We start from the raw sequence: 13285 nt of genomic DNA, 5'->3' as shown, positions 1-13285 counted from the left end.
TTATACAACCAAGTGAGTGATAGTTGTAAATGCAGGCAAACGTAAGCGGCAGTAGGCCTAATTGCTATCCGGAATAAAGCCAAGACTTGACGTCTACTCCCATGAGATGATACTCGTATATTGTTTCCGTTTTGTAAAACGTGTTTTTGATTTGAAAGACATAATTCAGTTAGCAGCGTTTTTCTGAGCATGGCCTATGCCTCTGGGATTGGGTAGTATAACAACGTTTACGTTTCAGAGCAATTTTAACGCCTTTAAGGCGGCCATGAAATCGTTTGTAAACTTCATTTTTTGTAGTTTTACTAAAAGGGTGTCGCAGCACATAAAAATGCTGTTTCATCTTAACTTCGGCAGCTAATCAAAAACAGAAGAAGAAATAAACTTGCAATGAATTTAAACAGAAAGTGATTGTACAAATTCGTTTTAAACAAATTTAACGAAGAACCTATTTTGTTCTATCAGACTAAATGAGTCCTTTTTGATGTAGGAATCCAATAGGGAAGCAATGAAATTGCATAGGCCAGTTTTATAAATAAAATGCAATACTTGGCTTTGAATCAATCAGCAAACATGTGTGTAGCTTTTTCGTGGCGACCACATGCACAACTTATATTCTCACAACAAACAAAAACAAGCGAGTTTCCCATGTAAACCAGTAATTCCCGGGATTTAATCTCTGCCTGATTGCCAGTTGTCCACGCGGTTAACCGGCGTGCACTTTGCTCAAACGCTCGGATTTCAAACTGCAAAGGGAAAAAGGCCATTGCACGCGAAGCAAGCGCTGTATTGCTGAGATGGTAAAATCGGTGGTCGGGCCGCACACTAAAGTAGCGTAGGCTGGTATAGTTCGCTATTGTGTAACTGTAGACTACTGCAAACTTTGCGGAAGCTTTAATTAATTGTGAGGCTTGCTGCTAAATGCTTGGGACTTGACATTAAATTTCCAGACTGAGCCGTAAACGTGAACGACTAACCATGAAACTTTGTTCAACGCTAGATAAATAACTAGAATGCAGACAGAAAAAAGAGCGGGGAAAACGACGGACAGCTCAACAACGCAGATCGATGGAAGGCAATATAGTTCCAATCCAACGTTTTAAAAGCGGAAGTGTGCCTTTTGCCAGAGCGTAGTGAAAAGTTTAATATCCAGATTTTTACAGTTATTCGAAGAAAAGATTTTTCACACACAGATTTCGATCTTTAGTTTGAGTGTTTGCAAGTTTCTAAGTTATTTTTTATCTCAAAAGTTTATTAGACTGTGTGAACGGAGCAGTTTATTAGATTTTCTGTTGGTCAATATTGTAACACGTAACTCTTTAGATGAGTTTGACTAGAATAGATTGGTTATAAACTCAGTAATTAACGTTCTATTCACGCTGGTGTTGACGCTGGTGTTAACGCTTATTTTGTGCGTCATCTCTTTTTGAATACTCGTTGTTACTGGCACTCTTGTGGTATATTAATTTAGTGGTAACCCTAAAAACGTTATTCAACTTGCCTTATGTGGCAGCTTGGTGTATAATAGTCGTTTTATCAAGTCACGTGTATAATAGCCCCGTCTCTTCAAAGCACAGCATAATTTAGGTCTACGCCTTTCTGTTCAATGCTTCTATCCGGGCCTAATTGATTTAATGACATGAAACGAAAAGCAATCTTGTCAGGTTTAATTTAATTGCTATAACGGATTAGTCTTTATTACAATTACGTTTCAATTTGTTACATTACAAGTTTACAACTCTAATGCGCAGGAAGTAAAGTATGCCAACGTAGACCAGACGTGACATTGTAATGTTCTGTAGGTGTTAATGTTGAATGTATTGCAACGACAAAGTGAGAAAAAAATGAGCATGCTACGAATGTTAGGGTCACATTGTATATTGGATTTTGGGACTGTACTTTTTTCCTATTTCTGTGATATTGCTGCTTACCGGTTCTTACCCTTTAGACCTCATTGCTGTGTTATATATAGTCACAGTCGTATTACGTTACAACATATATAGGTTAAACTGAATATGAACAACGGCTGAATTGTTGTAAAACTGCCAGTTCGTTTTCCACGCCCTGCAAAATGCTCACAAACGGGACAACTTTTGTACCAACAACTGAAGTGCACGCCGTGCTCTCTATCCACGAGCTACTATGGCTACACTGGCCACCCATCGCCGTGACTGCAGCCGCCTACGTGGTTTTCGCCGTTTACCTGCTATTCGCCAGGTAACGCTTAGCAAGGGGCGGATCTAGGGGGGCACAAGGCCATATCCCCAAACTATAGGTTTTTCTAACTTAAACACCTAAATTAATTCGCTTTTTTCCTATTTTAAACTAGTTTTGACCATTTTATAGAAAAAGTTCTCTAGTCACCCAGGTAATGCAATTGTTTGCTCTTTAAGCAAATCTATAACGTCTTACATAATCATTGTGTCGTGAGTAACACCTATCTTTTTTCAACTCGATTTCACGTGCATGAATACACGCTAGTTCTTTAGAGAACTACAAGCTCGCCCCCCCCCCCCCCCCCCATTCTGTCAAAGAAAATACACACTGAATCGTGTGTTACCTGACCTTCCAACTTTTGTTTGCCTGTTTAATGTTAAACTGTTTGAACGAAACAAGTGCCCTTTAAAGTAAAAATTGATTGGTGTCAAACTGAATGAACTGCAATTCAGGAATAAATATTGCCATGTGCTCGTTATCGACAGAACCTACAATACCTTAATTATATCATTCGTTTAAAATGAAATATTCACACAAATGTGTGTTAATAACTGAGATCTAGCCCTTCGAAGCTGTTTTTTTTCGTTTATAATGTTTATGATTAATTCCGCATGTAACGATACTTCGGCTGGCAAAGTGTAATATGAACAGTTATAGTTGTTCATATATCATACTCTGTCACAATCACATAGCGTCATTTGAGTTAAAAATCGATTTGTATTAATGAAAGATATATGTGGTTAATAACTGTGATGTAGCCAATCCGAGGCTGCTTTGTGACCAACGATTACGGCTTACGTATCATTTGTACACCGAAACTCATCGCAGACTCTAATCTAATCTGTCGATCAATGACGCAAGCAAGGCAGGCTAGAAATACAACTAGCCATTAGTGAGGTTCGAACTCACGACGTCGGGCCATAGCGAAACCGTCGCTCTACCAACTGAGCTACACAGGCTCAGAGGGGAACGAGTCGAGCAACAACCGTACGCCGCCAACGCTTGATTTTGGTTCTGTATTCACATTAATATAATGACAAATTAGATATGATATACTAGCTGGTGTACATCAATAACAGGCCGTTTTACATCAATTGCCAAAAGATGATTATGACGTCTTGTCGACTTACTATGATAAGCACACGCCTTTGTGAAATATTTTTATATTTATAATATTTATAGCAGTTTCAATTTCATGCGTATAGTTGTTTTCAAGTTCCAAACGCTCATAAGGTATTTCGGCTTATCAGTAATGCCGTTTATTTCAAGATTTTTCTGACGTTCTCAAGGCTTCAAGCATTTGGAACAGCCTTAACAGAGGCAACGTCACAAATCAACAACAAAAACACACACTTAAAAACAAAACACCTCACGTTGTTAGTTTACCGAAAGCCATCGCAGACACACCGAATCTGTCGATCAATGATACAAGCAGGGCAGGCTAGAAAAACAACTAGCCTGCAGTAAGCCGTAATCGTTGGTCAAAAAGCAGTTTTAGAAGGACTAAATTACAGTGGTTAACACACGTGTGCATGTTTCATTGAGTCTTTATGTTGTTGTGTAAGTACAGGCTCGGCATCATAGAGCCGCTTGAAAAAGTTCTCTAGTCACCCAGGTAATGCAATTGTTTGCTCTTTAAGCAAATCTATAACGTCTTACATAATCATTGTGTCGTGAGTAACACCTATCTTTTTTCAACTCGATTTCACGTGCATGAATACACGCTAGTTCTTTAGAGAACTACAAGCTCGCCCCCCCCCCCCCCCCCATTCTGTCAAAGAAAATACACACTGAATCGTGTGTTACCTGACCTTCCAACTTTTGTTTGCCTGTTTAATGTTAAACTGTTTGAACGAAACAAGTGCCCTTTAAAGTAAAAATTGATTGGTGTCAAACTGAATGAACTGCAATTCAGGAATAAATATTGCCATGTGCTCGTTATCGACAGAACCTACAATACCTTAATTATATCATTCGTTTAAAATGAAATATTCACACAAATGTGTGTTAATAACTGAGATCTAGCCCTTCGAAGCTGTTTTTTTTCGTTTATAATGTTTATGATTAATTCCGCATGTAACGATACTTCGGCTGGCAAAGTGTAATATGAACAGTTATAGTTGTTCATATATCATACTCTGTCACAATCACATAGCGTCATTTGAGTTAAAAATCGATTTGTATTAATGAAAGATATATGTGGTTAATAACTGTGATGTAGCCAATCCGAGGCTGCTTTGTGACCAACGATTACGGCTTACGTATCATTTGTACACCGAAACTCATCGCAGACTCTAATCTAATCTGTCGATCAATGACGCAAGCAAGGCAGGCTAGAAATACAACTAGCCATTAGTGAGGTTCGAACTCACGACGTCGGGCCATAGCGAAACCGTCGCTCTACCAACTGAGCTACACAGGCTCAGAGGGGAACGAGTCGAGCAACAACCGTACGCCGCCAACGCTTGATTTTGGTTCTGTATTCACATTAATATAATGACAAATTAGATATGATATACTAGCTGGTGTACATCAATAACAGGCCGTTTTACATCAATTGCCAAAAGATGATTATGACGTCTTGTCGACTTACTATGATAAGCACACGCCTTTGTGAAATATTTTTATATTTATAATATTTATAGCAGTTTCAATTTCATGCGTATAGTTGTTTTCAAGTTCCAAACGCTCATAAGGTATTTCGGCTTATCAGTAATGCCGTTTATTTCAAGATTTTTCTGACGTTCTCAAGGCTTCAAGCATTTGGAACAGCCTTAACAGAGGCAACGTCACAAATCAACAACAAAAACACACACTTAAAAACAAAACACCTCACGTTGTTAGTTTACCGAAAGCCATCGCAGACACACCGAATCTGTCGATCAATGATACAAGCAGGGCAGGCTAGAAAAACAACTAGCCTGCAGTAAGCCGTAATCGTTGGTCAAAAAGCAGTTTTAGAAGGACTAAATTACAGTGGTTAACACACGTGTGCATGTTTCATTGAGTCTTTATGTTGTTGTGTAAGTACAGGCTCGGCATCATAGAGCCGCTTGACTCGCCCCCGAAGTCGGGCGCCGCCAATGACGTCACCATCATCAGGAACGCCCGAACTTCGTCCACGTCATCCGCGCGGGGAATCCCCAAAAGCGAATGCGCTATGCCGGAGGCAACGCCGGGCTGCAGCAACCAACCTTGCTCTTCGTCGCAAGCTGTGTAGCTTTTCGCCAAAAAAAATGTTTGCCAGGTTTAAGTTAAAGGGCTAGGCGAAATAATTTTGAGTGCGGGAAAATTTAATTTTTTTTCTCTTTACCTTGTCGTGCAGCATTTTTTGTGGCACCGGGTTTAGCTCTTCGCCAAAACCTTGTTTGCGATGTCAAAAACGAAGCTCACGGCGAAATAGTTTTAAGCGTGGGAGAATTTAATTTTTTTTTTGCAATATCGTGACATTTTTGTGGCACTGGTTTTCTACAATATTAAAACTTGACATTCCTTTTTTACTTTTGCTTTCTATACCAAAAGAGTCTGGCTACAAAACGGATTTTCGATCTGCCGATATCCAGACAGTTTTTTAATTGTTATTTCGTTTCATATTTTTTCTGTTGCTTTTCGAATTATTTTATTTTTATATAAATGTTCCTCGTGCTTCCCGGATGATTCGATTGCGACTGATGTATTATATTGTGATAACTTGAATGATTTCTTTGTAAAAGCTTCCGTTGTTTACTGCGCCTTATTGTTCTATTTTGAGGTTTGTGATGAAAATGTACACATGGGCGTGACAACAAGCTATTCCGAATTCAATTTCAGTGATTCGCAAGCAAAAAACCTTTTGCTTTTAATTGTCTGCCGGAGATTGCCATATACGAAAATGTGTCAGCCACATAAGCACGATTTGCGTCCCCAAAAGGGGAAAAAATGATGCAATTGCATTTATAACTAGGCATCAACTGAACAAGTATGCTGATGTTGAGTATTACTAAATGCTGACTAATGAACTAACTGACGTTATAAGTAGTCGTATACACCAATGCTTTTTCAACCGGGTGTATCGTACACCCCAGGGTGTAGGTACCATAAGTCTCTAAAGGCGTACCACTTTGATGGGGTGCACCAGATACCACATTACAATATGACAATGGCTATATAGCTATGAGCTATCTGATAGCAGTTGTATACTTGCGTTCCTTTGCGATCTGACCATTGTTACGTAATTTTCCTATTATGATATATCATCGTGGGTCTGCGGTCAGTTCACCTGCAGTAACTTGCTGTTTTGACCGCACTTTGTGGCTGTTCGTCATAAACGACGTTAAAGTAGGCATCTGTATTTTTTGCTGTACCAGTGTAAGGTTTGCCAGCACAAACTAGCAACTTTAGGTTATCTGTCTTCAAAGTTTGTGACACACTTGTTAGAGCAAAATATAGAGTTGCAACGATGCACTAAAGAATATCAGATTTACCCCCCATATATACCAAAGTAACAAATTACATCAGGTATATTCCATGCGACAGCTGCACTTGCTTTTTGGCAAGGGGTTGTTCAATGTCTGGTAAACTAGTAGATAATGCACACGAATATCAGATTCAAAACATTAAGTCGGTTTCGCGCTTTAGTTCTGATAATAAAAATTGCAGAGAAGTCGCATTCGCATAGGTAAGTTGAAGAAAACGGAGCCAGAATATTCATAGTTTGAAATCCTATCCTTGGATTTACCCCAGGTTAAGAAAGGCTGCACTAAAGCAATTTCAAAAACCTGCAACTGAATGTTTTGTTGTGCGGGCCAAGAGACCAAACCACGCCACGGGCCACGGGCCACATATTTTGGTTACGCGGTTGAACTCTCCTGTGTCACACAATAAATAGGCGGGTTTATGCTTAAAAAATATATGTTTTTGGATAATTGACCGTTGGTAATGGTCCCTTTTGCAGTAGAACAGGGTCGAGTTACCACAACTGGCTGAATAAATTCGACAGCAACGCTCACATAATGACTGATGAAATTTTGTATTTGTATAAATACAAGCTACGCATTTCCTATATACCTTTGTAGCTTTTCTCATCTTAAAAGGTTGACAAGCAATGGTATCTAGTTTAGTCGACATAAGGTAGCAAAATTAATATTAGCAATATTACACCTGACGTAAGTATTAGCAGTATTACACCTGGCTATAAAGCAGTGCCAAATTTTCTTAAAGATTGTGCTTTCGCTTACTGCTCAACTGTATCATTTTCAAACCATTTTGAACATATCAGGTCGTAGCGTTAAAACAAACCAAGAGCGCGTTGTAATAAATGTTGCGTGGTCAGTCAGAAATAGTCTCTTAAAAAAAAATTGTGTCTTTCGGCCAAAGAAAAATCTACTATAACATATTATGATGAAATAATACCCATTAACCAAAACCAAAATATAGTTGCCCCTTGTTTTTCAAATGCAGGGGGGCAGGGGGTGATCTCTTGTTCCTCAGAAATATAGATACCAGTGTTTTAAGGTAAATATTAATATATGACTAGAAGGAAATGTCACAAACCGGTTGTTCTAGTTCCTTGATTGACTTGTTTGCATGGCAGCACTTAAAAGCTCACATCTATCAAGTTCCAGCTCCTCAATATTGTGGATGGCAGCAGGTATTGTATGAGCACTCTTATACAAGAAGAGGCGTTAACTACGTAAAGGGGGGTATACTCATTGGTTTAGCTCGAAGCTAATAAGTCATTTAACCACATTTGAAAATCATTTAACCACATTGAACATCTATATTATATTTACCCAGCATGTTTGCGCTTATACCAATCAAGAGCGCGAATGTACTAAATAGAAATATGTTACAATAAATCTATTGTTTTATTTATGAATTTTACAATTCGCCAGTTATTCTTAATGGTCGATATGCACTATCACGATTTATGACTTATTGCTTTGTGTACAACACATATTCAACAAACACATTTACAAGGTTTAAATACGTCCGTAATACGTCTCTGTATGTTTGTAAAAACGTCATACGACTTTGCATTAGGATACGCAATTTTATGATGGATTGCGTCTTTTGCAAAAACAAAATAGTATCTTCTTGTAGTTTTTGCGCGTATTTATGTTGAACACGTGACGTTTTATTTTATTTAATCTACAAAGTTAGTGAATCAAATAATTTTCTAAAGCTTAGACAGACGCATCGTTCGGTTTTGAATGATTACCATTTCGTCAATTCTCAACATCGTTCAGTTATCTTGGACGCGCGTATAGTTTTAGCCTTACCGTAAAGAGTAAGTACTTTGTAGTATAGCACAATATAAGCATCTGGATGTAGTAGAACATTTTTTTTCCTGTTAGGTCAGTGGTTCTCAAACTTTAAAAAAAAAATTACGCAACGGTCCACCAGCAATTGTTTTAATTGCTCACGGTCCCCTTAAAAATATACACAAATAAACACAAAATAACACGTTGTTTTTAATGGTATTAATGGTACGGGTAAACTTGTTTCTTTGCTATCAGCTCGGCTATGCTAACCTCTAACGAATCACTTTATTTGAGTGAAGCAAACACAAACAGTTTTAAAACCGTGACCGTACAGCCCAAAGTGTCAGCGTAGCAAGCTGTAAAAACGTCTCACTAGCACAATGCAGCACTATGACGTCACAAGGCACAATACTGCTTAAACCGAGCAATAACGTGAATAAACATCTAGTCAGCTTGGTTTGGAAGAGTATGTTAAATTTTATTGAAAATTTTATTGCACAAAAAATTATCTTTTTCAGAAGCGTCGTGTTGATTTTTTGTTAGGTGCTTCGCGGTCCCAGAAAAATTGTCTCGCGGAGCCCAAAAGGACCGCGGACCCCAGTTTGAGAACCACTGTTTTAGGTACACTTTCAATTCTTACACCTTAAGTCAAAAGGCGGCTTAGGAAGAGCTAAACTGATTTGTGGCGGCATTTGGAATGAGTTAGTTAACAATAAATGAGCTTCGTAAAGTTACATCCTTTCGTCAAGGAACACTGCTCAGCGAAGAACCCATTATCGCGCTGATTTCGTTCGCTCATAGCTAGGCGCGAATTTAATTCACATTCAGGCGAGAAGATTGTATACAATGAATTTGGAAATTTTGTGGTTTTAAAATCAGCCATAATCTATATACGCGACCGAACGAACGTTTAATTTAAACAATTAAAACCCCATTTTGCTCTACCGGTATCTGTGAATAACGTCACTTATATTTATAGATTAATTCCTTTCAATGCCAACGGCCAAAAACGTAAACACAGCAAACTTGAAAAAAGCGCAGTTTCAACAAAGATGGAAAATCGGCTTTTTGTTAATGAAAAGTGCTCTACCCCAAATAACCCTTATATCGCACAAACAAACTACGATTGATCAGGTCTGGGTTTGCGGGCGCCTTTTGGCCGTCTACAGATTTATCCTGACGAATTTTCCATCAAAATATTTGTCGAACATAGTCTAATGGTCACGATCAACTCAAAGGACAATTGGGCTAGGTACTTTCTTTTTAGTGGGTTTGTTTTGGGGGCTCGACCAATTTTAGCTCCGTTTCTGTCAAATCCTTTTTAAATGAAAGCTTATAGTCCAAATCGGTAGGAATCGCGCAGTAGTCCCCTAAACCACGTCGACCTTCAAAATATGCTTTTAAAGTGCTCGCACAAAAGATGCGAAAGCTTTTCAGCTATTAAAGGGGGGAAACATATATACTACCCGCGGCGAATCGCAATAACAGAACTGCGGTGGTTCGTCGCTTCGCTCAATTTGGAATGTCAATCAATTGGAAGCCTTTGTCAGCGTTGTTCCATAACCTTGCCGTGGACCCCCACCACGTTTCGGTATTGCTCACTCAATGGAATTCCTTCTGCCTATAATTGATCAAATTGCAAAACAGCTTAGAGCCTTGTACTCTGTTCCACGCCCCCTTATATTTCTGTATTTCGCATATGAGGTTGCACAATGTATTTACGCTTAATATAGCCAATTATTGCCCGGAAACCGAAATCACAAGCCTAAACTAAATCCTAGCATTATTTTAAAACCACAATTGGACATAAATCGGTCTAGAGTTGCGCCCTGTCGTCCGATGATTAGACATTTTGTCTTGTTCGAGTACCTTAGTTTCTGCAAGAAGTTTACACACCTTTTGGATAGCAAATTTATTATTGTTTTAGGGTATAGTAGTCAAACTTTTTGACACCTTACAGAAAAGATAAACAGACTGCGGCACCTTTTCTAGTGGGGTTTTATACCATAAACGAAATAAAAACAGCAAACATTAATTAGGCACAATGTGAAATTACATTTCTTGATTTGGCACAATTCAATCGTGTAAACAATTGACTCTTGAGGCACCACATGTGTTAAAAAGTTAAACTTACGACGCAATTTTAAAGGATTGTAAAATGAAACCGGAGCTAGTTCGTTTCTTGTAATTTTTATTGCGAATCAAGCTCGAACCCTTCCCGAATCTGAATCCGACTGGACATAGTCGACCGAAAAGTCTGCGTGCCCCAATCCTTGAGGGTTTTCTTGTATTTGTTATCCAAACCTGATATGAGTGTGACTGTTTATACGAATTATCTTAGTTTCTTTATTAAATACAGCTACCAACGGCCAACGTGTCTTGTTGAACAGATGTAGGGCCTTAAAACACATTCCATCTTGTAGGATGGCGGTGATTTCTCATCATTGCCAGTTTCGTTACAAGCCATCGAATCACGTGTGGTCTCCTTATCAGCGTTTATAACCTGAGGGTTGGTGGTTGGTGGTGGTGCAAAACAACTTGACTCATCTCCTAGGATCTTGTTTTTGTTGCATCATCTCAAAAGATTTCTTTGGGATATTGCTTAACATAGTTTGACTCTGAACCCTTTTAAACACTAAATGAGCCCTGCGAGGTATAACAAGTTTTGCGCGAATAGCCATGTTTTATGTGTTTTTTCTCCTTATTTTCACCATTGTGTTTTTCACTCAGTTAACTTTTCGAGCCGTTTTTCTCTCTTCACCTTTGGTATGTTTCAGGTTTTCGTTGACCCCCCTTTTTGCCATTAAAGGCTACATTTGGTGCACCATTTTCTCGCCTGTCGCGAGAAAGATTAATTATAGAAATTTGGCGGTTAGGGTTTTGAAAAGGCTTGGCGAACCATCAAACGCAGCCAAACTAAGCGAATGTTTGTGCCGCCTGTTCATTGATTTTATTCAATATGTTATGTCTTAATGTCCCAATATGTTATGTATTGTGTTGTTTTTGACTTATTTAAAAAGATCGTATAAGACGCCGATTCTTGTAGCGCTCAGGCTTCGACGTTAAGTATGGCCAAATAGGTTTGGCGTATAACAAACATACTATTATGTGCAGTGTAGATTTATCCTACTTGGCCGAATTTAATCCGTGTGCACGGAGTTGGAGATAATGGAATTTCGTTTGGTCGTTTATGTTTCAAGCAACGTTTAGCTTTTTTTCTTGTCGAGCCCGCTGCCCCGTTACCTAAGTATACACAAACCTCCGCAAAAGACAATTAAGCAACTATTACGACCCGCAATTTGTCGCAGAGGGCACGCGCGAAAACGTAAACACCAGGAAAAGTCGATACAAGTACTTCGCATCTCAATTTTCGTGGGTGCGAAGGGAAATTATGGAAACAGCTTCAAAGCGACTAGCGTCGGCGTAATTTTTCCTTAACGGGGCGATAACACAGCGTCGTGGCAAAATTGCCGGAACTGACGTCATTGGTCATTGTGACGTAAGCGATCGCTCCGTAGGCGCGCCGACGTAAAGGCCGAGGGCTGTAACTGCTCCTTAGAATGCAAAAGTAAAATGCTGGTTAAGGTGCGCTGTGGTCGGCGCTGAGTAAAATGGCTCTTGCTTTACGTCCGCTGGAAAACAGATCCAACTAAAGTTTCTTTAAACTCAAGCCTTTCAGTTGAAAGTTGATCTCGCGATGTGTTCTTGATATGACGGACATTACACGTTGTCTCATTTTCGGTATTTTTTGTCAATGGCAGTCTGTACGCGCCCCTTTCGGTTGGACACAGCGCTCATTTGTTCACTGCGGTTTTTTGAAACATGACCGCGGATGCGGCCGCGATAATTTATGCGTTCGCGCTGCCATTTACGCTCATATCTTCGCACGTTATCTTTTCCAAATTTGGGGCTGACTCTTTCTCTTAAATTGACTATTGAAACTTGCACATAGGCACAAATTCGTTACATATAAAATTGCCTATTCCATGCACTCTTTTGGCGAAATATATGGCTGTCTATAAGTGGTGAAATTTGTTAACTTTTAACATAAAAATAAAATAAAACTTAACCACGAATACGCAACGACAGTAATATAATCTTGCTATTTAGCCATAGTTTACTTTGAGGGATTTTCTACAATTTTTAACAAATAAATACTCACATTTACTCACTGCAAAGTTTGAAAACAGAAGGATTTTTTGAGTTTTTTGCGCCATTTCTTTCTTTGCTTGAAGGTATCTCTCTGGAAAAAAAAAACTTTAGGAACAGAATTGTGCAAAAAGGCATATTTTATAATTTTAAAGTGAGGTGTATCTTTCTCGTGTTAACTTGGGCTAACAAGAAAAGTAGCCGTCTGGGTATCTCCGTACAGAAATCAAAACCTTGGTCAAATGTTTTAGCTTGTTGAACACTGATCCTTTGGCGAATGTACTAACATAAAATCCGCCGCCACAAATACAAGAGGTATTTTATGGAATCGGATATACAAGGGGTAGTTTTCAAATCGGTTTATTTTACATGATATTAGATTGTGAACGGGTTGCGGAGTCCGAGCCGGAATGTGGAACCAGAATTCGACGACTCAGTTTATTTGACTTGAGACGGAAACTCGACTTTATTTTCTAGGGCGAATTAGGGACCTGAATATGAGATTACCTTAGGCTTCTCGAATCCCCCCCTCTAATTTCTTACGGAGATGGTAGGAATACAGGGTTATGATGTCGAAAATTCGCCATAATCGGAAATGAAAAATTAGAATCCCTTTGTTTTAATTTAAAGAGACCGTAGCCCTGCTTGTAAACATGTCCAATATAATTTTTTCACGAATT

The 13285-nt window shown here is 38.9% G+C and overlaps 1 protein-coding gene across 1 annotated transcript; it reads left to right on the top strand.

The window, feature by feature from the left end:
- The first annotated feature begins 1794 nt into the window (after positions 1–1794).
- Positions 1795–6472, top strand: LOC146145389 (uncharacterized). Its single transcript, XM_083389986.1, has 2 exons — positions 1795–2214; positions 5248–6472. Exons 1-2 carry the CDS (start codon positions 2069–2071, stop codon positions 5432–5434), a joined length of 333 nt encoding a protein of 110 aa, XP_083246112.1. The 5' UTR covers positions 1795–2068; the 3' UTR covers positions 5435–6472.
- Positions 6473–13285: the final 6813 nt, after the last annotated feature.

This window comes from Ascidiella aspersa, chromosome 5 (assembly GCF_963924565.1).
Source record: "Ascidiella aspersa chromosome 5, kaAscAspe10.2, whole genome shotgun sequence".
NCBI classification, from domain to species: domain Eukaryota; kingdom Metazoa; phylum Chordata; class Ascidiacea; order Phlebobranchia; family Ascidiidae; genus Ascidiella; species Ascidiella aspersa.
Note: the sequence above shows the minus strand (reverse complement) of the source record. Positions and strands in the feature narration are given on the sequence as shown.